Raw genomic sequence first — 26,601 nt, forward strand, 5'->3', positions numbered from 1 at the left:
GGAACTTGCAATTCCCACCTCCACAAGTCTTGGCCCTATGCATCTGGAGACCCTGCTTCCCAAAAGGGGAAGCACAGGACATGTTGCCTCCTGGAACCAAGGTTGTTGCCTGGCCAAGAAAAGCCACCACCTGGTGATTGACACCGAACATCAAGTGAAGATAGGGTTGCTGTCACCAGTGGTGCGGGGAGGGATTCCCAACTTTTTCAATGAATGACTTTGTTGTGCACCCCATGGATCCTTTCTGGAATCTTCTGATACTCTGCAGTTTTGATGGTAAACAGACAGGTGTGGGACCCCTGGGCTGAAAACAGCCTGGTGACCTTGTGACTCAAACACCCCAGGGATGAGGGTCTAGATTACAACTAGTAGAGGTGCTAGGTAAGGACAAGGGGAGTCCAGAATGAATAGCAAAGGAGGCAGACAGTGATTGTCAGCTGCAGCTCCAAACCAAGCCAGAGGCCTGGAATATTATTTCCCACTAATCTTTCCCATCTAAGTTTTCCTCACTGGTATTCTGGAAAGCTTTTCTCCAAACTTGGGCCTCCCCTGGTGGCACACGCGGTTGAGCGCAGCGCTGTGAAGCTATCCACAGCCTCTGCTGTGCTGGTTTGATCCCGGCCGGCTGGCGAGGGTCCCACGTGGTGCAGCAGACCTCTCCTGTCTCGCCTACTGCTTCCCTCAGCAGTGTATTTCAGTCAGTCTGCCTGTTCTGTTCCATGCTCTGTCTCTGGTGAATCCTCTCACCCTCCTGCGAACCTGGCCTGTATCCCGGTTCTTGTATAAATAAATAAAAATCTTAAAAAAAAAAAAAAAAAAGCTTTTCTCCAAACTTACATGACACACTGTTCTGTGACAAAGGGTAGACTGCGGTGATCACACTCAGATCCCCCTTCATATGCCCATGGCTGCTGATGAACATGGTGGGGCTCAGCCTGCAGATGTTAGTCCTCTACAGAGCTGCCTCACACACATCCCAGGATGGCCCATGACTGATGTGAGGGTATTAATGCCCAGTTCTCTCATTGCAATGCTGGCAAACCCAAGTTGAGATGGCCACAGCCTCCTCTGGATCTGTATCACAGCTTGACACTCCTCTTGGGCCATTCCTGTTTGCTTACTTTTGTTTCCATGCTGAAAGCAAAACATTGTGAATAGTTTACGCTTGAATTTGCATCCTTTTCCAGAGTTTAGACTAGACTGGGACTCTGGTCACCTAATATGTCCCCAAATGCCCAAGGGCTGACAATGGCTCCTGGAAGGTGGAAGTCACCTTCATCACCCAGTTCTGTTGAAAAAGAAAGGGAGTTAAACTAATCTTATCCTGCATCCACTCTAATAATCATTTCTAGCTCCTGAGATTTTTCCCCCCTAGTTTGGGGATCTAGGTATCTGAGTATCAACTTTTTTGGCAATAAAAGCCAAAACTGAAGACTTTTTTTTAAGGTGACACAAGATTTGAGAAGTTCCAGCCACTTTCAGGAAGGACAACAGCAATAAAAAATTTATGTAGCACTGCTCAAGGTGATGGCTTTTTTGGTCAAAAGTTGCCAAATGGCACTTTATTTTCTTTTCAACATTCTGCTCTGCAGCTTCCTTGGGCCTTTTACCCAGATACTGAAACGCCCTGTGCTGGTGCAGACCATGCAATGCAGGCCCTCAAGTTCTCCTTCTCCATGGTGAGCCTGGCTTTCTCCTTGTAGACATTTTGTATGGTGCTTTCTCCCTTCTTGGCGCTGCAGGCTTTGTGGGGAAGAGGATGCACCTGGGCCTTCACTGATGTAGGGGACTAGTTGCACCTCCTGGAATCCACCGAGATCCAAATAGTCTGGGTCACGTCCTTGTGAATGCTGGCCCCTTAATTCTTCCAGGCTAAAGCCCCTGCTGGCATGCACCTTGGTACGATGCCAGGCAGGATAGGGCTATTTGCCAGATGCCAGCCGATGCGGGGTGCCTTAGCTTACAGGGCCTTGCCTCAGCGTTTCTTCCTCTCCAGCTGGTTGAACCACTGCCAGCGCTTGTGGAAACAGGGTTTTAGGATCATGCCATTCTGCCTGGGTACCACAGCTGCTGCCTACAGGCCTCCTCTGAGGGAGACTGGCCAGCGGAAAGGTCCATGATGGTTAATTTGATGGGGAGAATATTCACTTCAATGTAGGTACTAAGATGAATTAAATTCACATCATGTTATTTAAGAGTCGAGACCATTAACACCATAAAAGTTGTACTTTATTTACAGAACTTCTTACAAAGTAGATTTTATACACTGGGTAGGCTGACAATAAAACTGTTAGTCCCCTAAGATAGCTGATGAAATATCACATTCCCTGTTCTTTCATGATATAGCAACATTATTTTTTATAAAATTAAAAGAATTTAAAGGTTACTCTGAGCACTTACTAATCAATAAAATTATGGAAAATCTTATTACAAGCAAATAAACAAAACACCAGTGAAAATGTCACTAGAATGAACCTTTATGAAAACAGTAAACATTCTTTTCAATAGGTTTACTTTATATTCACAATGCAGCAGTTATCACCATAAAAAAATTCAGTAACTAGAAATTTCTTTCCCATTGGATTTTTTCTAAAATAAAAAAGCAATCAATGAAATATGAAAAAAAAGATTAATCTGGAAGCCTCTGTAGGGGTCCAGCTTCAGTACAATGGTACTTTCCTGTTCTTTGCTTTTATATAAAGTACTTCATTTAGCCACTCTGGAAGAATTTATTTTCCTGATATCAACTTGGCTCAGAATCAATGTCCCATTTTTGAATTTTCCAACCTGTCCGGTCCGTCCACTCGACAAAATACTGGGAGCTGATTTCTTCTTTTTGGATTTCCTGCATTTGAAAAGCAAGAACAGTATCACTGTCAAGCTTACAAAGAAGAATGACAGCACCAAACCCCCAGTCCCTTGCCATGCATGGTGCCCTGCCCAGCTGGAGTGCCTCTGGTCTTCCTGTGGTCCCTGAGACATGCTGACGGCCTCCCTGCCCCAGAGCTTCTGCACTGGTTTCATCTATGTGAAGTGTTCTGCTGTCAGATCTTTTTTGGATGTACCCTCCTCTTCATCCAGTTCTCAACCCAGATGTCACCCCTTAAAGTGACATCCCAGCTCAGTCCTGAGATTGTCTTTCATGTCAACCTTGTCACATAGCCATCAGTATCTAACAACCCCTTATCTATCTAATTTGGTGTGCTTCCCTTACTACTATGTTGTCTCATCAAGGGCAGGGATACCCTCAGTGTGATCATGGCCAGGTTCCCAACACCTAAGACATCTGTGTGCCTGTCACATATGGGCTGTTAATAGACAGACATACAAGGCCAGAACAAACAACCACCTGATGGCATGTACAAGTTCACTAGGAATCCAAGAAAAGGTTAACACAAAAGGAGTCAATTTTGAAACAGTAATTTGAGCAGAACAAAAGCTAAGCAACAAATATGAAGCAACAAAATCAATGCCCCATTACTTAAATCAAATGTTATGCCTCATTTGGCAGTTGGCAGGCCCAGGCTGTGCTCTCCTATCAGTAGGCTCTCTTATGAGCAAGCAGAAGTCTTTTGTGGGAAATGCCCATCTCAGCTTTTCCATGTGTCACTGGAGGTGTCTGGTCTTTGAAAATGGGAGACTGGAGAAGGTTCCTAATTCAGTTCAATCTTGGACAATTTACTAAATTGTGTCTTCCCTTAAAGGACTTGATTAGGAAATAAGAGAAACAGTGAAGCCCTCTATAGGCGAGATCATGTTATCAATCAAGGTATTATTTTCAGCACTAATTAACAAGTTTATCCAGATCATTCTACCCCAATATCTGATGGTTATCACTCACCTGTCTTCCTGCCCTTTCCTCTTCTTTTTCTTGAAAAAATCTGTGTCCTGGGCCTGGTTTCAGAATTTAAGATATATATGTGTCAGTAACTGAGGATGGAGACTCACACAACAAGAGGCTTGTGACCAGAAGCCACAGAGATGCTATTTATGTTTTACATTTTTCTCAAGAAGGCATATTAACAATAACTCCAAGTTTCATCCAAAAATTCTTTTAAGAATGTGAAAGTCCATTCCAGAGAGAAAAGTCAAATCTTCCATTCTGGGTGAAAGGAAGGTATAACAGCTATTCCCCTAGTGATTTTGCATAGGACTTTGTGTTCTATACAACACAAAATGCAGAAAAATGACTGGGTGCAGAAAAAAGGTCAAAGCAGCTTACATGATCCAAACAGGACTTTCAAAGTAAACCTTACTAGATGCAGCTGACTTGAAGAAGTAGAAAGGATTTGATCATTTAACTCTTGATCCTGTTGTCACTTAAACTGCTTCCCCAGTAGCAGGGCAACATTCATTCCATTGTGGCAAACTGCAACCATCTTTCTGTTTTAGTTTAATAAAGAAAAGACTATTACACTTACCATTTTCTTTTCCTCGTTCTTTGCTGCCTTTTTTTCTTTAATTTGCTCCTGTAAAACCTTGTAATTCACATAACTATTTTTGGGAGGCTGAAATGAAAGAAAAAGGAGACATACCATAATTTTTTTTCTTTTGTAAAATTTCCCAGTGACCCCTACCCTGACTTGCCACGGGCTCTCCCCATTTCTGGGCCCTATTTGGTGATGGAAGAGAGGAGCAGCCCCTCACCTTCGCACCCAGCATAATGGCGCGCTCCCGTTCCAGGATTCTTTCCTTTCCTTTTCCATAACCCATGATCCCAAAACGGTGCACTTCCAAGCGAGCCTGTAGACACAGAGCAGAATCAGACCCAAGAGCATTCCCAAACCTCCACAAGAGAAATACCTCCCTAGTAGCCAGGCACTCAGACACCAAATGATGTAAGTTAGATATTATACTTCTATGTCTTCTCACAACCTGCAGTGTAGACACAACTAGCAAGTATTCTGTTATCTAGTGCTTTAAGGAGCTTTGCGGAGGTCTCTTACCACAATGTTACCATAATTTACCCACATTGTTCTCCCGGGTTTAATTTGAACAGTTGAAGCAAAGAGTTCTATTTGCACAAATTAGTGACAGAATGAGGATTAAATGCCGAATTCTGCAGTACTTTAGGATGTTCTCAAAAACAAGCTGTTACCTAAAAGGCAGTAAGTTCTACTTGACCATACCTCATTTCAGCCTTCAGAGCTATTCACACTTAGAAACAATCACAGCAGTTTCAAACACAGATAGTGTTTTTTCTTTAAAAAGAAATTGTAGAAGAGAAAAAGTCAAGGATACATCCTCTTAGAAGCTCGATTACTGGTTTTTTTTCCTCATGCATTTTAAAACCCATTTGCAATCACAAAATACATGTATCTCTCCTTCTCTTACCACTGTCATCAGCATTGCAGTCACAAAACCACTGTTTTAAATGACTGCATGATATTCAAACAAGTAAATGTGGGGTGATTTGTTTAATCATTTCCCTAACCATGGATATGTAAATATATGTTGTTGTTTTTGTTATTACGAAGCTGAAAAATCAACAATTTCAAAATACATACCTTTTCTAAGTTAAACTCTTGTATATTCTCATCTTTCTGGAGGACATTAGTTTTGGTCTGAAAAGAAAAAAAAAATCCTTACTAAGATCATCTGTTACTGTATCATTATAGCAACTTTCAATCACAAAGTAGACATGTTTTAAAATGCCTCAAAACTGGCCCAGAAGCCTGAATACTAAACAACAACACAAGCATGTTGCTCAAATGCCTAATTCATAGTTAATGAAAGAAAAACAGAAAAATTCTAAGGTCTCAAAGAAAAGATTTGTGAAAAGTTAGGAAAAAAAAAAAGATAGCCAGACAGAGAGATCAGTGGACCTATGTCTGTATCTCAAGTGCCACATACAGAGAAAATTCTGTTTTGAAGGGGGTTTAGGAAAGATAGCTGTTTGAGCAGGAATTTTACAGTGTAGAAAATGTATTTAAAATAATTATTTCCTGCTTTTCTAACCCATCCAACAATTTGAAAAATGGTTAATAAAATTGACTGTAGTTGAGTACTTCTTCAGGAAGATCACGTTTCTAGAAATGGTGGTAATGTGGCAGTTTATAATTCCCAATAGGAAATGAAACAAATGCTTTCAAAATATATGACTCTACGTCATTATATCCCCTGCCTGTGGTTACCAACCCCAAGCACTGATCAAAAGCTAGAGATCTTAAGGAAAGTGGATTGTCAAATCTGGCCAAGAGTGGTCACTCCTCAACCCTCACCCCTAAAACTGGACCAACAAAAAACTATAAAGGCAGTGCCATTTCTAGAAAAGGCACTGTATGCCTTGCAAGACCATGGTGAAGGAAGTTGGTGAACCCTAAGCAGCCAAGAAACTGCTACCAGGGTGGAGAGTCCTGCTCATCAGGGTGGGCTCATGATGGGTTAAGCCCAGGGAAGTTCCGTGCTCCCTGCAGTCTCTTATCTCCTACTTTTCCCTTCTCCAAATGGGAGTTAAACTTTATCTTATCCTGTTTCTTCCCCCACCACTATACTTGGGTCATGTGGGTCAATCACTGAATGTTTTCACCAATGAGGGCTTCTGTTTCCACAAGGGGCCTGTATTAACCCCACAGGGGTTATTAGGAGGAAATAGGATAAGACACTATGTGCAGGCAGCACAGGTCCAGTAAACAGAAAGACATGACCGATTCAGTGACTAAGAATCAACAAGCTCTCACTGCTCATCTGCTCACAGATGGGACACTGTGGGACACTAACGGATGGACCACGTGCTTATGGTAACAGAGGGTGGGGTGTCAAGCTCTACACATATGCCCTGACTCTGCTGCTAGTCACAATAAATGCATTTTCCATATTACTTTATCAAGATTCCTAACTCTTACAATGCTTACTATTTTCTTCAGACAAATCATATTTCACATTCAAATGCCTTAATTAATGTGATGGTATAGCACAGGGGACACAATGAGGGGACTAGCCATTTATCTACCCTGGAAAAGTATTACTTCCTTTGCCATGACTAGAAAATTTTTTCTAGGAAAACCAGATTTCTATCTGGTGAGGTCACAGATGCCCTCCACTGACCTGTTACTAGACGATCAGCACAAGGAGTTATTTAAAGAGGATCTAACCTCTGGAACAAGACAAGGATGTCCACTCTCACCACTGCTTTTCAATATAATACTGGAAGTCCTAGCCAGAGCAATAAGACATGAGAAAGACATCCAAGGAATCCAAATAGGAAAAGAAGAAGTCAAACTATCACTATTTGCAGATGATATGATAATATACATAGAGAACCCCAAAATCTCCACAGAAAAACTAATTCAACTCATCAATCAATTCAGTAAAGTGGCAGGATACAAAATCAACACGCAAAAGTCAGTAGCCTTCCTATACATAAACAATAAATCTGAAGAAGAAGAAATCAAAAAAACCATCCCTTTTATTATCGAAACAAAAAAAATCAAATATTTGGGAATAAATCTAACAAAAGAGGTAAAGGACCTATACAAAGAAAACTATAAAACACTGTTAAAAGAAATAGAAGAAGACACAAAGAAATGGAAAGACATCCCCTGCTCATGGATTGGAAGAATAAACATTATTAAAATGGCCATCCTACCAAAAGCAATATACAGATTCAATGCTATTCCAATCAAAATCTCAATGGCATTCTTCAAAGAAATAGAACAATTATTGATGAAATTCATATGGAATCACCAAAAACCCCGAATAGCCAAAGCTCTACTGAAAAAAAAGGAGGAAATGGAGGCATCACACTCCCAGACTTCAAACTATACTACAAAGCCATAATCATCAAAACCGCATGGTATTGGAGCAAGAACAGACATACAGACCAATGGAATCGAATAGAAAATCCAGAAATAAACCCACAGATTTATGGTCAACTAATCTTTGACAAAGGAGCAAAGACTATGCATTGGAGCAAAGAAAGTTTGTTCAATAAACGGTGCTGGGAAAACTGGGTCGCTACATGCAAAAGAATGAAGCTTGACCACTACCTCACACCATACACAAAAATCAACTCGAAATGGATTAAAGAACTAGACATAAGACCTGAAACCATAAAATACATAGAAGGAAATATAGGCAAAACACTACGGGATTTGCACATCAAAGACATCTTTACAGACACATCACCCAAAGCAGTGATAGTGAAGGCAAAGATAAACAGCTGGGACTACATCAAATTAAAGAGCTTCTGCACAGCAAAAGAGACAATAACAAAAACAAAGAGAAACTTCACCAACTGGGAGAACATTTTTGCACCCAACACTAATGATAAAGGACTGATCACAAAAATCTGCAAAGAGCTGATGAGACTCAGCAACAACAAAGAAAATAATCCAGTCAAAAAATGGGCAGAAGAGCTAAAAAGAAACTTCTCTGAAGAGGAAATGCAAATGGCCAACAGACATATGAAAAAATGTTCAACATCACTTGTAATCAGGGAAATGCAAATCAAAACTACCATGAGATACCATCTCACACCAGTGAGAATGGCACATATTAAAAAAACTAGCAACAACAAATGTTGGCGAGGGTGTGGAGAAAAAGGAACTCTTCTGCACTGTTGGTGGGAGTACAAACTGGTCCAACCACTATGGAGAGCTGTGTGGAGATTTCTGGACCTACTAAACATAGAGCTTCCATATGATCCAGCAATTCCACTCCTAGGTATTTACCCAAAGGACACAGAAACATCAATTCCAAAGAGCACCTGCACCCCTATGTTTATAGCAGCACTGTTTACAATAGCTAAGCTTTGGAAACAACCCAAATGCCCAAAAATAGATGACTGGATCAAGAAGATGTGGTACATATATACCATGGAATATTACTCAGCATTCAAAAAAGATAAACACTTGCAATTTGCAGCAACATGGATGGCGCTGGAAGGGATCATGCTCAGCGAAATAAGCCAAAAAGAAAAAGAAAAATACCGGATGGTCTCACTCATAGCAGGAATCTAGAAAACTTAAATAAGGGACCAGGAAAATGAATAACTATAAGAAAGTGAAAATCAAAATCAACAAAAAACTATGAACCAGAGACACTTTTTGGGGGGTGGGGGGCGGGAGGGGAAGGATTGGGGTCAGAATGGGGCATTTGCAATTGTATGGGGGAATATAAAAATAAAATTTATTATTAAAAAAAATAAAGAGGATCTAACCATGTTGCTGCAAATTGCATGTGTTTATCTTTTTTGATTGCTGAGTAATATTCCATTGTGTATATGTACCACATCTTCTTGATCTAGTCATCTATTTTTGGGCATTTGGGTTGTTTCCAAAGCTTAGCTATTTTAAATAGTGCTGCTATAAACATAGGGGTGCAGGTGCCCTTTGGAATTAATGTTTCTGTGTCCTTTGGGTAACTAGGAGTGGAACTGCTGGATCATATGGAAGCTCTATCTTTAGTAGGTTGAGGAATCTCCACACAGCTTTCCATAGTGGTTGGAGCTGGAAGAGATCATGCTCAGTGAAATAAGCCAGAAAGAAAAAGAAAAATACCGGATGGTCTCACTCATAGCAGGAATCTAGAAAACCTAAATAAGGAACCAGGAAAAAGAATAACAGTAAGAAAGAAAAAATCAAAATCAACAAACAACTATGAACCAGAGACACACTATGGGGGTGGGGGGCGGCGGGGAAAGGGGAGATTGGGGTCAAAATAAGGAGGTTGCAATTGTATGGGGAATATAAAAATAAAATTTAAAAAAAAATAAAGAGGATCTAAGCACTGTAATTAAATTCTTGGCCAACTGTGAGGCTAAAATCCCTGGGTCCTAGAGAGAAACCAGCCCGCAGAAGAGGGGGGCACAGCCCCCAATATCCCTGCTTTCCCCAACACAGGCCCCAAGGAATACCTAGTCCTTGCACCAGAGGCCTCGATTTATCCTTACTGTGGGACATCTGAGCTGAGGGGCTGTGCGCATCAAGGGTAGGGCAGGGTTCTTGGGTGGCAGCTATTATAGCTGCTGATGAGTTTGTGAGTAACTATTGATGTGTTTTGGAGAAAATGACTGGGCTCCAGATCCTTCTGGTCTGTAACAAAAGCAAACATTTGGAGAGAAAAACCTTTGGCTCATTATCTTCTGATCCTGAAACTATTAGCAAGACCCTACCATTCTCTAATAATATAAATTTTTAATTCATAGCTTTAACCCTCTTCAGTGCACTATTCACAACGTGTTCCTGGACTTAGAAATCATTGGCAATTTCCTGACTTCTTTCCCCTCACGCACTGTAGCAGGAGGCACTACTCTTAAAGGCCATATTAGATCATCTTTACTTCTACTCACACAGGAGAACGGGGCTTCAATGCCTACCTGAAATTAGGCAGGGCTACATGACCTTCTTTGGCAGAGGGGACGTATGTCTCTTCAAAATGGAGCTTTTAAGAGTCTTAATCAACTCCCCTTCTTCACTTAAGCAACTAGTGTTGGTGGAGCCCCTATTATCCTGGGTTGCTAAGTAAGGATGGGATAAACAGGGTACTCTGTCCCTGTCAATTTGGAAGGACATGGAATACAAAAAAAAAAAAAAAAAAAAATTAACTTTTGCCTTTAAACCAGTGAGATGTAACCATTGTTTGACCTATCCTGACTAATACAATCTTACCGTTCCACGTGGGCAAGAAAGAAATGTTTGGAAATTTTCAGGACTTGTATGCTTGACATTGAAAAAAGAAAAACATCCTGGCTGTACCCAGTGCTTCTTATAAATAAATAAATAAATAAATCTTAAAAAAAAAAAGAAAAGAAAAACACTATAAAAAGAAGGAACAGTTTGGGGGAAATGTGGTAGGAGGCACAGGAGATGAGCAGTCAGTTCACTGGACACAAGTGATCTAGTCTATGGACAGACATGCTGACCCAAAGTAGCCTCTTCTGCAGTGATTAGATTTTTATTCTATTAGTTACACTGTCCAATTAGAGTCAGTGAATAAATACCCTTTCTTTAAAATACAGGCAACTCTTATTGAGGGTACATGATTTCAGCTAGATTAGTGTCTTCCTAATACCTCACACCGAATCTACTTAAGAACAGGGGGTATGGTACGAAGCTGAGAGATGTGGGAACATGGAGGATTTCCAGGTAGAGCCCCTGCGGTGTGATCTAGATATTACAGAGATTTTAATAGCAGTAGGAACCAAGGGCAGTAGCTTGGGAAAATGTCTTTATGTCTAGTAAAGGTTCTAGGTCAGTGCACTAGAGTTACTGAAAGGACAAAGAGCCTAACCTGTATTCTTTCACTAATGCTGTAGTTGGGCACATGGTTTTTAAGCCAGAAAGACTGGGTATGAACCTAAACTCTGCCGCTTACTTCACATCTATAGTCCTTTACCTGGAATCCTTAGAAATATTTAAAAAAATCTGAATTTTCTAAGTAACTCGAGTACACTGACCTAGAAGCTGTGAATATACTTAATATTACATACCGCTTCCAGTGCGGTCCATCTAGTAACCCATCATTAAGCACATTCATATTTCCATAGCCATGAAAATATGCACAATCAGGACAAATGGAACAAACAAAATTAATATTTTCAAGTATATTTTTATATTTCTTTTTTTTTAAAGATTTATTTATTTATACATACAAGAACTGGGGTACAGGCCAGAGGTACGGAAGGCAAGAGGATTCACCAGAGACAGAGTGGGAAGCAGAACAGGCAGATCTACTGAAATACACTGCTGAGGGGAGCAGCGGGCGAGTCAGGAGAGGTCTGCTGCGCCATGTGGGTTGTTCCCTGGCCAGCCGGGGATGGAACCCATGCTGCAGAGTCTGTGGATAGCTTCACAGTGCTGTGCTTAACCCCTTGCACCACCAGGGAGGCCCAAACAAAATTAATTTTTAACCTCATATTGAAGTGAAAAATGTTTGAAGTTATGTTGAAACAAAGCCTCAATGTAGACAGAAAGTTTCGGGGAGTAACTGATAAACGTTCTCAAGGCCACACACCTGACTTACACCAGATAACTGCTTAGGAATTTCCTGCTTACTTCAAAGTGTAAATGTACCCTGCATAGGCAATAAACACTCTGTTAGCTAATTGCTCAGGGCTCAGACTTCGGAGAAAGATCTCCTCTGGGCCTGCCAGCATTAATAAAGATCTTCCCTTCTCCTCTCTAAGTGCTGCCTGGTTCCCTGAAGGAATTCTGCCATAACAGTATCAGTTCAGATCTGATTTTGCTGCAAAACAAAACTGTCGAACTTAAAAAAAAAAACCAAAAAACCCAAACATCCAATTGGTGATTTCCAAGTTCTGGGGCTTTGAAATTGCAGATATGGGACTGTGGAATTAAGGTTTAAATGCAGCAAGTAATTTAACTTCTCTAAGGATCACACTCCTTTGTAAAATGCAGACAGATCCCATGAATTGTGAGATTGCAGTGAGATGATGAGTAATAGTTAATGAGTATAAATAATCATTTTAAGTATATAATAAGTGCCCCATAAATAGTCATACTGTTAGCAATTCAATACATGCTCAGAAGCAGCCTGAGCAGCTCAGTCCAGACCACAGGATTGAAAAGTTCCTTCTGAACTACAACACATCGTCCGATTATTTCTACTATGTCTATCACTTTTTAATGTAGGCTAATGTTCATGAAACAGGGGCAGCAAATGTGTGTAAAAATGGATCAATGCCAAAAGGTGGACAAATTGTACTGATAATACTGTCATCATTTTAAATCACACATGACCAACTCTTTTAAGAACACAGGCATTTTCTTCCTCATAGGCAGTCTGGTACTCATTAAAGAGTGGGTTTATCTATTAATTCCTCAAATTACAAGTCCAGGCAATTCCATTTGGAACGCCACTCTAATAAATTCCTAATTCAGTCTCCTCATGTCTTTTACTAATTTATTTTTATTTTTATTTTTGCGTAGATGCACTGGAGTGTAGGTCAGAGGTGCATGGTATGAGAGGAATCACTAGAGACAGAGTGGGGAGCAGAACAGGCAAATTTTACTGAAATACACTGTTAAGAGGAACAGCGGGCAAGACAGGAGATGTCTGCTGTGCCATATGTGGATTAGCTCCCTGGTCAGGGATGGAACTCAGGCCAAAGCGGTGACAGTGCAGAGACTTAAACCCTAGGCCAACAGGGAAGCCCTCATGTCTCTTATTATTACCCATAATCAACCTATTTACTATACAAGGCCTAAGTGATCTTTTTGAAATACAAAATCACATCATGTTATGCCCTTACTTAAACTTTTTGGTGGTTTCTCACATATTATAAACTGAAATCCAAAGGCCTCACTACCGCCTACAAGACCAGGCAAGGGCTGGCCACAGCCTGTCTCTTCTACAGTTCACACCATTTGCCCCTCTGTTCTATTCCCACAAAGCTTCAAGCTTCTTGAACAATATCAGGCCTTTTCACACTTCAGGTCACTTGCAAGGATTACCTGGATTACTCTTCCCTGCTCCCTTTAACAGACCTGGTGTCACCTGTTGTCACCTCATCACCTTCCTCAAAGGATACTCTGGCTATTACTATCACAACCTTATCTCTTTCCTTCAGAGAGTTTATTACTCCCTTTAATAACACTATTAACTCACTTGGGGTTTGCTCAACTTCACCAGTAGACAGTCCACCCCACGAGAATAAATGGGAAACTTCTAGGTCAGATAATTGGATTGTTACATAAATGGTCGCTAACTTTCCATAGCCCATTAAAGATCACCAATACCAATAGGGCTAGGGAGTAGGAGGGAGTCAGTCGCCAAGCAATGCTCCAACACCAGCTGAACACTTGTGTCAATTCTGACACTATCCAGAGGTAGCATCATATCCCATAGATCAAGGGTTCAGTCCTACAAGACAGCCCTCCTTGTCAGATGCCAATCACAAGCCCAGGTTGCTATCTGTACTTCTGACCAACTGGTTACATATCAGAGGTTTCCACTACCCCACCTTTAGTTCAAGTAATTTGCCAGAGTTGCTCACGTAACTCAGGAAACCCATTTATTTAAAAAGATCCAGATTATTATAAAAGTATATAACTAAGGAATAGTCAGGTTGGAAGAGGTACACAGAGCAAGACATGGGGAAAGGGCATGACCCCTCTATGCCCTCACAGAGCACCAACAAGAGTTCACCCACCTGGAAGCCCGCTGAACCTGTCTTTTCAAAGGCTTCATTATATAGGATGGATTAAATCGCTGGAATACAGCAAGTGGTTCAACCTCCAACCCCTGGAAGCAGGGAGGTGCTAAAAGTTCCAACCCACTAATCCCAAAGGTGGTCCTTCCACATGCCCACATCCTAAATATCTCCAAGAGTCATTTCATCAGCATGATGAAAGACATGTTTACCGTTCTCATTTCTTATGAAATTGCAAGGGTTTTAAGCCCTTTCTGCCAGAAATAGGACAAGGAAAAAATATGTATTTCCTATTATGAATCACCGTATCACATCCATGAAAACCAATTTCAATACACAACACAATTTAATAACAGTATCCATAGCACAAGTGTAAACTCTGGGTAAAGCAGGTCATCTCCTGGATTGAGGCAGGTCAGCTGGATTTTGTCCAGCTCACCAGCACCTCTTCATTTCTCCATGTTCTTCAATTTGACAAGCTGATTCCATGATTATGAGCAGAGGCCATCATTATTTTATGATATTGCTGATTCCATGACTGTGTGAGATGTCCACTTCAGCAGGGGCCACAGCTGTATTTTACTATGTTACACAAACTCTTAGCATAGCATTATTTATCCTAAGTATCCCATCTGACTCGTCTTTATGTGCTCTGTATGGCCAAGACGTGCCAAAATAACTAGTGTGATATGCATTGGGATTTATTTACATATTCTAAAATCTTCTCATGGCCATATGTGTTTTTATTATGTCCATAGTCTGTCTCTTTCGCTAGACACATTCACATTTTCAAAGGATAAATTTTAAAAGGAAGAGAGGGTAGAACACCAAGACAATTAAAACAATGCATTCAGGTCAGGAAGTCCAAAATGTAGAACGAGCTTTGGTTCCTGAGAAGAACCAACTACATGGAAAATGGACTTATTTGGAACAGGAAAAAAAAAAGCTACAATTCAACTGCCTGCTGTGTGCATTCTATTACTGAGAGACAGGGAAATGTAGACTTATTCAATGCCAACTTTTATGTCATTTCTATTAAAAAGAAAATGTTCCATTCCAGAAAGAGGAAACTGAAGCTAGAGACATTTGAGGAAACCAGGGAGGTACCTAGATACTTTATGTTATCAAATTTGCAAAACAGAATTATAGTGCAAAGTAGTGTGTTCCAACCTTTTTAACATCATGTCACACACAAAAAATACTAATATTTGCATGATATGCTACAATACACTGTGGTAATATTAATAATTGTTAGCTTCAATGTGGTACCAGACCCCACCACCCCATTTGTACCTGAGCTAAGTCAGCACTGGACCACCAACCCACATGGACCACAGCAAAGGTGATACCCCCCACACACCCATTACCCATGCCTGGACAAAGTTCAATGACAGCCCCCCGCCCCCCCCCCAGCCTGAATGCCCACCAGGCCTGCTGTGCCCAAAAGGTCCACTTATGCCTGCAAGGCCTGCAGCAAGGCCCCAGTTAAATAATCCCAGCCACACAAAAGCTGGCTAGCTAAAGGACCACCCCGCAGCAGCTAGAAATCCTCTTGGAGTCTTGGGTTGCTGCTGGCACTGCACACTTCTTTCCACCCAGTGTACACCAACATGACAGGGAGTCATGTTGCACCAGCATGTGCACCAGCACATGTGCTGCATGTCCACCAGCACCCACTCAGCACAATTTAGTCCAGGGCCAGAAAGAGGGCCAGCAAATCCTGAAATATGACCATAAAGGAACCTTGAATAGTCAAAACAATCCTCAGAAAAAAGAACAAACATGTAAGGTTTCATACTCCCTGACTCAATAATACAAAGTCTTTGTCCACTTTACACTGTATCCTTTTGCTGTCATAATTGTAAGTGTAGCTATCACCACATACATAAAAAGCAATTACCTTGGGGTTCTCTTCTTGACCCAGCTTCTGTTTTCTTTTTTTATTTCTGCTGTGAAATTCTACCACTTCTACTCGTTTCCTGTCATTCTTCAGGGGAGAGGAAGATGCTTCGACACCAGGGCCTGCAGATCCTGAAAGGAAGTCAGCGGGGGTTTCAGCAGCAGGAGCACACTGCAGCTCCTCTTTGAGTTCCTTGAAGAAGCTGGAAGCATGCTTCCTCTGGCCTCTTACAAGAGTTCCAGATGGGGGAGTTGTTTCTGCCACCAAGGTCGCTGGGGTCCCTACATCTCTCTTCTTGTTTTCTCTTTTCTTTCTAATCCTTTTCTGTTCGGTCTCATCTTCTGTTTCTCCTGTTTGTTTAAATCCAGAAAGGAAAAATAAATATCTTAAATCTTAGCTATCACCAATATCCAATCACTTGTACTTGCACTTGTACATATGCTACAAACACCCAGATACAAAGAAAAAGATTGGTTTTTCTTCAAATAGGATTATATTTGTACAATTTTCTGAATCTAAAATTCAAAGACATTTTCCTATGTCCAAACAAGAAATGTTATGGCAAGAGCTTTAGGGACAGGTAATCCCAGTTGGCTTATGCTTTATACTAAAAATGTCCCGACACTGCAGTCAGTGCCTCTTTCTAACACATTCTATGATGGTCTTACTATTTTACTATGGTCTTACTATTTTATTTCAGACATGAATTAAGATGAACCTAAGACAACTGACTTAATATGAATGTCTTTGTTTTCTATTAAATCCCCATATCTCCTGTTTCACCTGTTAAAACTGACCAGTCTTCTGAAGGTTCTAACAAGAATTCTAAGTAACCCTCATTAATCATCCACTATACGAATATCAGAGTTCTCTAAGTATCATCTGTTTATAATAGCTTTTATTTGCACTGCCTTTTATTCAATGAATACATGTTAAGAAAAATACACATTAAGTTGCTTAAACTTTGGCATTAGGGAATATTAAAAATGAGTAAATCCAGTTCATGCCTTCTGAGCTCCTAGCATAATTTCCAGCCTGTGTTGACACAAACTATATTTAGGATTTTGAATAGTCTTTTCCCCTAGATTTTAAACTTTTGAAGACCAGAGACTAAGTTTTCTGTTCTCCAATACTTCCAAGGGTACAGAGATGCTCTGTCTATAGTACAAGTCAATATAAGTGAAGGGAATGGAGCTAAACACTATGAAAATTGGAACTCGGGCTCTGAAAATTACTAAATAGGTGAATTTCAGCAAGTTTTTGACCTCCAGTTCTTGTTTCTACATTTGGAATAATGGGGTTAATGGCACTATTTATTATATAGGGTTGTTGTCAATATTAAATGAGTAAATACACGACAAGTATGGTATATGGTATACCATACTTGGTATATGGTAAAGTCTAAATATTATTTTTATTGTTTAAGTGAGCCTAGAAGTTTAAGCAATGGCTCCAAAATAAAATACCTTTGCAACATCATGCTTCATAGGTAACATGTTTAATCCTTCAGGCCATGAGGTTATCTTTGATGCAAGAACAAAGGATATGACTTTACCTGGGGCAAGTTCTGCAGTGTGTGTAAAACTGTCTGCCTACTGAAATACCAGTCCGATGCCAATCTTTAAGGATAAGCTTTTTTAATTCCTTTTTCCCAGTGAAGATAAAGGAGGAAGAGCCTAAGTCGGCAACTTTTGGAAGAAAGATTTTTGGGAAAAGCTTCATGTGAAAACGTCCTCTGAAGTCTCTGGCGAGGGGCAGCGAAGGATGAGGCCCCAACGTAACAAGGTGGCACCCTCGCACCAGGGTCAGGAGTGTATCCGGGGTGGACTGGAGGCGGGGGCGGGGGCGGGGGCTTCCTTAAGGTCCAGGGGTTGGGGGTGGCAGGGAAGGTGGTTCTTTCCAGAGTCCCGAGTGCATCACCTCCGTTAACTCTGAAAGCCCTGATGCTTCTGACAAGCACCTAGATTGGTCCCTGCACCAGGGACCAGTCCCCAGATTTGATCCTACAAGGGTAACTCAAGAGAGCCCGACCGTGGGGGCGGGAGAAGGGTGATATGAGGCGTGTGCTCGGCCCAATATCAGAACCAGGTCCGAGAAGCTGAGGGGCGCTAGACGAGCAAGAACCTTGAGCCTGAAAGGGGAAGGCCGAAGAGTTCCGCAGGCGCAGTAGACCCTCGGCGCCTCCAGTCCTCTCTCCACGTGGGCTCCGACGCACCGCACTCACCAAAGTCGTAGAGGTTCTGGAGCAGAGTGTCCAGAAGCGCCTGAGAACCCGGAGGCGCAGAGGCCCCCTCTCCCGGCTCCTGCGCCATGACGGGGTCTGCCACCGCAGAACCAGGCCACACGCAGCCAGAACCCCAGCCCCGCGGGGCCCAGGCTTCCGGGTTCCGACGGGCTGCGCGCGCGCCGCAGGTCTCCGCGCGGCTTCCGTCCCGATTAAGATGGCGGCGCCCGGGGTCCTCTGGTGCGGCCGCAGAGGGTGCCACCGCCCTAGGCGAGGTCGGGCCGCCCCGCGCCAAAGAACCGCCCCCAGCAGCACCACCACCACGGCTTAGCGCAGAATCCCCAGACCCCGCCCGGGACGGCTGCTGCACCATGGATTCTTGCAGTTCATCTAACTCTCGTTTCTCCATCGGCTCCACCAGTCCCGGCGCTGTCGTGCTCCCGTACTCGGTAGGCGCCCGGGGGAACGAGGCCCGGGGCGGGGCCGCGAGAGAGGACCCCTTTCTCCGGGTACCGGCTTCCTGCGGGCCACGACCCAGAGTTTAAAGACTGGGATCTGAGGCCGCGGAGGAGGGGTTAGGTGGTTGACTTGTTTCCAAGGCAACGGTGTATCGCTGAATGGGTGTCTGTGTGTGAGCTTTTACAAGTTTCTACCGGTGATGGTTCTCCTGGTACCTTTCCACTTGTCCCTTTCTCTTTCTTTCCATGAGGCGCTGGGCCTTCGGAAAGGCCCTGACATAGGATTGAGGGGTGAGAATTGGTGTGTCCCCATCTAAAAGGAGGGCGTATCCTTTTGGGCAAACCTGAGAAACCTGCAGGTCTAACCCTGCCAGAGATAACCTGTGACTCCCCGCTCCGCCCTTTTGCTGCTGCGATATTCTTGGGAGAAAAGTATTTGGCTTGTATGTAGAAGTAGAGTTTTTAAGACTTATTTTTTAATCGAGGAAGATTTGGAATTTCTGGGATTTTGCCTTCCATCCGTCATTATATTTTTCCCATAAGCTATTTTGGAGACAATTAATGCCACCCAACCTCTCTCCAGCTTACCTTATCACCCTCTCTCGCCTGGATTTTAACCATTATTATTCTGCTAACAAAATGTGGCTTACTCACCATTTTTATGAAGAAATTATAAGGGAGAAAGTTTGTAACAGGTTTGCACAATTCCTGAGTAACTGATTTTTTTTTAGCTGTTAAATTAATTTTTATCTACTTTAGAAGGAAATAAAAGAATATTCTAAAGCCATGTTAACCAAGTTCTGTTATACTTCGTTAGTGTCAGTATCTAGCTTAATATGTTAATTTTGTAGGAAGGTCATAACAGGTAAAACACATTTTAAAAGCAAGATAAACGAAAAACCCAGTCTCAGAAGACATACATGTGTGTATCTGTGGCTACCTTCAGTATAGGTTAGAAATGGAAATTTCTGCTCTCTTGCTATGGAGCACTCCGGGCTTATAATTGCTGTTAACTGCCCACTTTTCTAAGCCATGTCACCTCATTTTAACCTCTCTCCTGGACATCTTTTTATCCTACAGTTCTCAGGTAGGAGTAAAAACTCATTTTCTGACTCTGCTACTCTAGGGCAGGCAAATAGGGAAGAGGGTTGCAGTGGACATCTGACTCACTTTAGGCTGCTTTTCCAAGCCCTAAAGTGGTGTGTGGATTGACTGCAGTTTTCCACTTGCATATTAAAGAGTTGAATGTGTTTTTTTCCCCTTTTTTTTTTAAAGATTTATTTATTTTTTAAATTTATACAATAGCTGGGGTACAGGCCAGAGGCACGGTAGGGTGAGAGGATTCACCAGAGACAGAGTGGGGAGCAGAACAGGCAGATTGACTGCAATACACTGCTGAGGGGAGCAGTGGGCGAGACAGGAGAGGTCTGCTGCGCCCTGTGAGAATCTCCTTGGCCTGCTGGGAATCTAACTTGCGCTGCAGAGGCTGCAGACAGCTTTACAGTGCTGTACTCAACCCACTGCGCCACCGGGAGGCCCTCCTCTTTTTTTTTTTTTTTTTACTTCCCCATTCACCAATGATTCTTTAATCATGAGACTTGTCAACTTTTTAAAATGAAAGGCTAAGGCAGTTGTTGGTGATGTTTTTCTGCTTCTGAAGTTGGACAGCAGCCCTCATTATCTTGTCTCTTTACTTTTATAATAGCCTAAGCTTTTTCTTATTTTTTTAGGCTGTCCTTATTTATTTCTTCAGCTATACTGTTACTGTGCAGTACTCAATCTAATCTGAGAGTATTTAAGATATTGCTGATTGCAACAAACATTGCAGCAATGGAAAATACAGGGTCCTAATCATTATTCTCACTGTTAAAAATCCAGCCCTTGCCTTCAGGGATTTCAAAGGAAGTCATGAAAATAAATAATCACAATTAAGTGAGATAAAGACAGTGTGGGAGTAATGAGAAGGAGCACCTGACCTGTTTGGGGACTCAGCAAAGGCTTCTAAGGGAAGGTGACACCTTAGCTGAGTTTTTGTACTAGGCATGATATAAGAAAACTACTCCCTGGCATATTTGGGGGAACCAAATAGTTAGGTAGAATAAGGAGGACATGAGGGTCAAAACTAAGGAAGCAGGCAGAGGATATTTCCTAAAGGATTGCAAATGTTATGCTTGCACACCTTTAAGAACAAATGTTTTATAAAAGACCATTTTAGTATCATCAAATTTGTATTTTTGAAAATCTGAGGCCACTAGCATGGTTATTTGTGTGGATAACCTCTTTTATTTGAGTGGATACTATAGAAAGAAAATCTGATTAGGGGAGAAATCTGTTGCTATAACATGTAGATAAGAGCCCTGTTATGGTAATTTAGAGAGGGAATGAAGAAAAAATTTATAGTGGGTCTGGAAAGAGCAGAGCTGGTGCATTTGTGTAATATTTAGGGCAGTGGAGTATGGTGATTAAGGAAAAAGAGACAGTCTGAATTTGACTCCTGGTTTTTGTTTTATGGTGGATAATGTGAGGCCTTTCACTGATAAGAAATATGGAAAGAAGCAGGCTCAGTCAGGGTAATACAATTTCAGTTTATAGGCGGTCATTTTGAGATGTCGGTGGCAAAATTAATGACTTTAACTCTTAAAATATGTTATGGGTCAGGTATATCACAAGGTGTTTGGGAGAAATCCAAACAGAGAAACAGGGAAACAGAGCAGAAGAGGAAGGTCTGACCTAAATATATAGATTTGGCAGGCATCCACAGGTAGATTGAATCTGATGCCATAGATCTGGTTGAAATCTTTAAATGAAATCATGGAATGGAGCTGGGTAAACCCTGGTACCCATAACCCAAATTATGACTGACTGCTGCAATCTGAATGAAAAACCTGGACTCTTTACAATAGCCTTTAAGCCTCTACATAGTCAGGCGATTATTACCTCTGATTTTAGTCTTGCTTACTAGGCCTCACCCTCACTGGTCTTCTATTTTTCACACAGTAGGCATGCTGTCTCCCAGACTGCTCACAATCCCCCATGTATGATATACTGTGATTCCTCAGAACTTTAGTTCCGTTGAAGCTGGGACCTCAATAATAGAAAAAGCTGGCAATGCAGAGTTCTGAGAAGACATAGCATGCCACACATGGGGACATTCACCTCCTCAAAGGGACCTTCCCCAACCAGTCTGAGCAGCTCTCCAATCACTTTTCATCACTTGGTCCAATTTTCCAGTGTTGTGCCACAGTAGCCTTGCACTCTTTTATTTTTTTTTTTAAAGATTTATTTATTTATGCATACAAGAGCTGGTGTGTAGGCCAGAGATGCGGGGGAGGGGGTGGCATAATAGGACTTTCCAGAGACAGAGTGGGGAGCAAAACAGGCAGATCTACTGAAATACACTGCAGAGAGGAGCAGTGGGCGAGACAGGAGAGGTCTGCTGCACCATATGTGTTAACGCTGTTTAATCGCCCTGCCCAGGGCAATTGAACTCAGGCTCAGTAGGGCGATTGAACTCAGGCTCAGTGACTGGGGATAGTTTCGTAGTGCTGTGACTTAACCCCTTGCACCACCAGGGAGGCCCCTGCACTAACTCTTACAGCTGCTTGTTAAATTTTCATGAAGTTTGCAAGTGTGTTGTTACAACAGCCATTTTTGAAAATTAAGTTATATAAACTTACAATTTAAAAAATTATGTTAAAAGCAAAAAGTATTAAAACTCAACACTTTCTAGTTATTTTACTAAATTTTACTATTCTCTGTATTCCTTTTTTTTTTTTAGAAAGATTTATTTTTATATATTTATGCATACAAGAACTGGGGTGTAGGCCAGAGGTGCAGGCAGGTGAGAGGATTTACCAGAGATACAGTGGGGAGCAGAACAGGTGGATCTACTGAAATCCACTGCTAAGAGGAGCAACAGGTGAACTCAGGCCGCAGTGGCTGGCAATACCTTGATAACGCTGAGAATTTAACCCCTGTGCTACCAGGGAGACCCTATTCTCTATATTCTTGAGCTTACTTATGTCTATCACACTGTAAGCAGAAATCCTATCTAACGTTGGGTACTGTCTGTCTCACCCTAATTTCATGTTCAGTGAGGTTGTATTGGAGGCTGAAAACTTGCCTTCGTGGGACTGTAGATACCACAGAAATTAGCAAACACTGTAATCAGGACTCTCCTACCGTTAAATGTATCGAGATGCTGCTAGCGGTATCCCTGAATAAACTTGCCTTGGTTGTTTGTTGTCTGTCTTTCCTTAAGGGAATGGAAGCTCCCTCAGTGCACATTTCTTGTTTGTCTTTGTCATGCAGTATTTTCACAGTGCCTGGTACGTGGGCTCTCAGTAACTATCTTTTGAATGAATGGATCCCCCCAGAGCAGTTGAAAGAGAGGTACAAAGGGAGGCCCATTTAGCTGTCAATAAGGAGAAGCCTGCTCTACAAATTCAGACAGGGAAAGCAAACAATGGGAGGCAAACGTCATCTAAAACTTCTTACATGTAGTCCTCTTGATACTGTGTTCCTGGGTGAGTAGGCATAAATATATTTTATGACAGTACGTACTTCTCCAGCATGGTATTGAGAAGACCATTTAGTGAACAGTCACACTCAACCCTGGCTGCATGTAGGGATTATTTGGAGTATTTTTAAAAATCTGATACTGAGATACCACTCATAGACCAAAATAATCAAGAAACTCTAAGGAAAGCCTGGCCATCAGTGTATTTTTTTTAACTGTCCTAGATTATTTTCATGTGTTAAACGTGATTATTTTCATGTGTTTCATGGGTTAAAAACTATTGGATTACATGTTGGGGAAGGGTCAGATTGGGAGAATTTTGAGCTTTAGCCTGTAAATATTTGGAAACAAACCATCATCTTGAACCAGAGTTCAAGAAAAGACTTCCTTTACTAATTTATTTTTTTCATTCTATAACCAGTGATTGAGTTCCTACTAGAGACTGGAGATACAAAAATGTAGGACAATTACCTACCCAGACAAGAAGTTCACAGTCTGCCAGGGGAGACACCAAATAGGGGTTTGAATGGAATGTTTTAGCTGCTGTTGTGAAAATGTATTGTGGGTCTTCACAGGCTCAAAGGAGAAGATGACCAGTTTGGTAAAGTTAAGGGGAGAACCAGGAAGTGGTATACAGAAGCTGTGGTTGATGGCTAAGGATTTTGCAGGCAACAGTGGGAAATAGCCATTTGTAAATAACGGGCACCTCCTTATGGTACTCCTAAAAGAGACTGTGTTTGTCCTGTTATATCCCCAATACATATCACAGTGCCAGGCAAATATAATAATAATGCTCAGATATTTGGTAATAAATGCTATTCTTTTTTTTTTAAGATTTATTTTTTATTTCTACAATAGCTGGGGTACAGGCCAGAAGCACGGGAGGTGAGAGGATTCACCAGAGACAGAGTGGGGAGCAGCACAGGCAGACAGACCGAAAGCGCTGCTGAGCGGAACAGCGGGCATGACAGGAGGTCTGCCACGCCATGTGGGAATCTCCTTGGCTGGCCGGGAATCAAACTGGCGCTGCAGAGGCTGCAGACATTTACACAGTGCTGCATTCAACCCGCTGCGCCACCAGGGAGGCCCATGAATTCTTTATCAAAGATGTAGGAGTCCATCAGAAGGCATAGCTTATTTAAGGAACTTCAGGTCTTTGTGTAACTGAACTGTTGAAAGAAGGGGAAATAGCTGAGAGGTGAGTGGTGGGGAGATCATGAAGGGCCTAGGGCCAGGTGGTAAGAAGTGTGAATGTGACACTGCAGATAACAGAGAACCATGGAAGGATTATAAATAATCATATTTGGCAAGATTTTCAAAAGATACATGCCTGCTACTGTCCCTTATGGATTCTCGTCCTAAGGACTTGTCTCTTCCCTCCCTCCTTGCCTCCTCCTCTGTATAATCTGTTCCATTGTTCAATTATTGACCAAATATGCTATATTTCATGGCTAGACATTAGAAATACAAAGATGATACAAACTACCCTGTTCTCTAGATAATTGCATTTTAGGAGGGAGACAAACATGCAAGCAATCAGTGTTATGGGACATACATCATGATAGATATATTATTACATAAAGGAGTCCTTGATAAGGAAAGCAAAGTAATTTCATGTGGGGACCTCAGGGAGAGTTTTCACAGAAGAGTGGTACCTGCACAAGGATGCAAAAAACACAAGGGCCTTCCAGGCAGAGAGATGTACATGTACAGAGGCCCAGAGGCATGTCAACAATGAACTGTGTTCAGAAGTGCAAATCTTGCACTGTTGAATAGATTATGAACGTGATGGATAATGAGTGTGGGGAGGGAAGGAAAGGTCAGATCATATGATGCCAGAAGTGACTTATGTTTTATTGTGAAGGAGGTGGAGAGTCATTTATTTTAAGCAGGATACAGTTTGGTTAGAAATGTATATTGAGGGGCCTCCCTGGTGGTGCAAGGGGTTAAAGCACAGCACTGTGAAGCTATGCACAGCCTCTGCAGCACGAGTTCCATCCCCGGCCAGCCAGGGAGCTCCCCACATAGCAGAGCAGACTTCTCCTGTCTTCCCCGCTGCTCCCTTCAGCAGTGTATTTCAGTCAGTCTGCCTGTTCTGTTCCCCGCTCTGTCTCTGGTGAATCCTCTCACCACCCCCCACACCTCTGGCCTGTACCCTAGTTCTTGTATGCATAAATAAATAAATCTTTAAAAAAAAAAAAGAAATGTATTTTGAAAAGCTTGGAGGAAGGGCTCAAAGGGGGCATTACAGGCAAGAGACCAGCAAGGAGGGTATTGTACTTAATGGGTCCGACAGGATGTGTGAATGAGGATAGACATGACACATTCTTGAACACCAGCCATGATTGGATGGATTGACTGTAAAGGGTGAGGGAGGAGGGGTCTGGAATAATGCAGAGGGATGTAGAAGGCATGGCAGCTATTAATTGAGATTTCAGGAAACTAATCAGGTTGTAGGATTGTGCAATGAATGACTTCGGTTTTGGAAATGCTGAAGGTGAAACTTTTGCAACTAAATGTGTCTATCAGGAACTCATGGGAGAAGAAATCAGGGCAAGAGATTCAGAATCATATAATTAGTATTTGAAACCAGTTGGGTAGGTGAGAGTACTCAGCTTACTGTGTGTAGTGAAGAAAAGAGGGTTGAAGATGTTGACATATTGAGGTAAGTGGAAGGAAAGAAGACATTTGTAGTTCTTTTCTGGGGAGGGGAGACTTGAAAATCACTAGGTTAGAAAAATGAGGTGGATTTTCCACTGTGACAAGAAAGTCATGAATTAAAAACCAAAGTGGAAAAATTTCAGGATGGTTGAAAGTTGGGAAAGGAGGGAACTCTGGGGAAAGGAGTCACATAATAGAGAATGATGAAAACTAGAAGGCGGTCAGGGTTTAAATTAAATTAAATGTATGTATTTGTTGTGTTTTTTTTATAATAGCAATGAATGAAAAATAATCTAAATACCAGATATTAAAAATAACATTATGGAAGCAACTTAAAAGACACGAAGGACTGTATATGACATTAAATGAAAAAAATCAGATGATAAAATGTTTGGTAACAAAAAGGAAATGTGTCTACATACACAGAAAAAAGGATTTACTAAAATAGTTTCTTGGTCCTAGGAAAACAGCTGATTATAATTTTCTTCTTTGTGCTCTTACTGTATCTTCCAAAATTTTATAATGAATATAAATCATTGTGGTAATTAGAAAATTATTATTTTAAGAAGGTAAAGAGCATAAAGGTGATTGTTTTAAAAACATATTTATTATAGGGCCTCCCCAGTGGCGCAGCGGTTGAGCGCTGGGTTGTGAACCTGCCCGCAGCCTCTGCGGCGCCAGTTCGATCCCCAGCTGCTCCCCAGCCACCGGAGGAGGGTCCCACAT

General features: G+C 41.8%; 2 protein-coding genes across 3 annotated transcripts in view; one reads left to right on the forward strand and one right to left on the reverse strand.

The window, feature by feature from the left end:
* Positions 1 to 2,706: 2,706 nt before the first annotated feature.
* FSAF1 (40S small subunit processome assembly factor 1) lies at positions 2,707 to 18,331 on the reverse strand (the record flags this gene model as incomplete). Its single annotated transcript, XM_084253108.1, has 7 exons — positions 18,238 to 18,331; positions 16,014 to 16,363; positions 5,508 to 5,564; positions 4,648 to 4,743; positions 4,422 to 4,508; positions 3,842 to 3,894; positions 2,707 to 2,845 (listed from the first exon to the last, which is right to left on the reverse strand). Exons 1-7 carry the CDS (start codon positions 18,323 to 18,325, stop codon positions 2,707 to 2,709), a joined length of 870 nt encoding a protein of 289 aa, XP_084109234.1. The 5' UTR covers positions 18,326 to 18,331.
* A 158-nt stretch (positions 18,332 to 18,489) lies between these two features.
* Positions 18,490 to 26,601, forward strand: part of GNPAT (glyceronephosphate O-acyltransferase) — a gene marked incomplete at its 3' end in the record, with an annotated part of 33,023 nt that continues 24,911 nt past the window's right edge. The window contains exon 1 of one of the 2 annotated variants that reach the window (XM_084253107.1): positions 18,490 to 18,686. In XM_084253107.1, coding sequence (XP_084109233.1) covers positions 18,609 to 18,686 — 78 coding nt within the window. In that variant the 5' untranslated portion in view covers positions 18,490 to 18,608. The remainder of the gene's footprint in view (positions 18,687 to 26,601) is intronic. The other variant, XM_084253106.1, reaches the window with a different exon arrangement.

This window comes from Talpa europaea, assembly GCF_964194135.1.
Source record: "Talpa europaea genome assembly, chromosome: 14".
Classification (NCBI taxonomy): domain Eukaryota; kingdom Metazoa; phylum Chordata; class Mammalia; order Eulipotyphla; family Talpidae; genus Talpa; species Talpa europaea.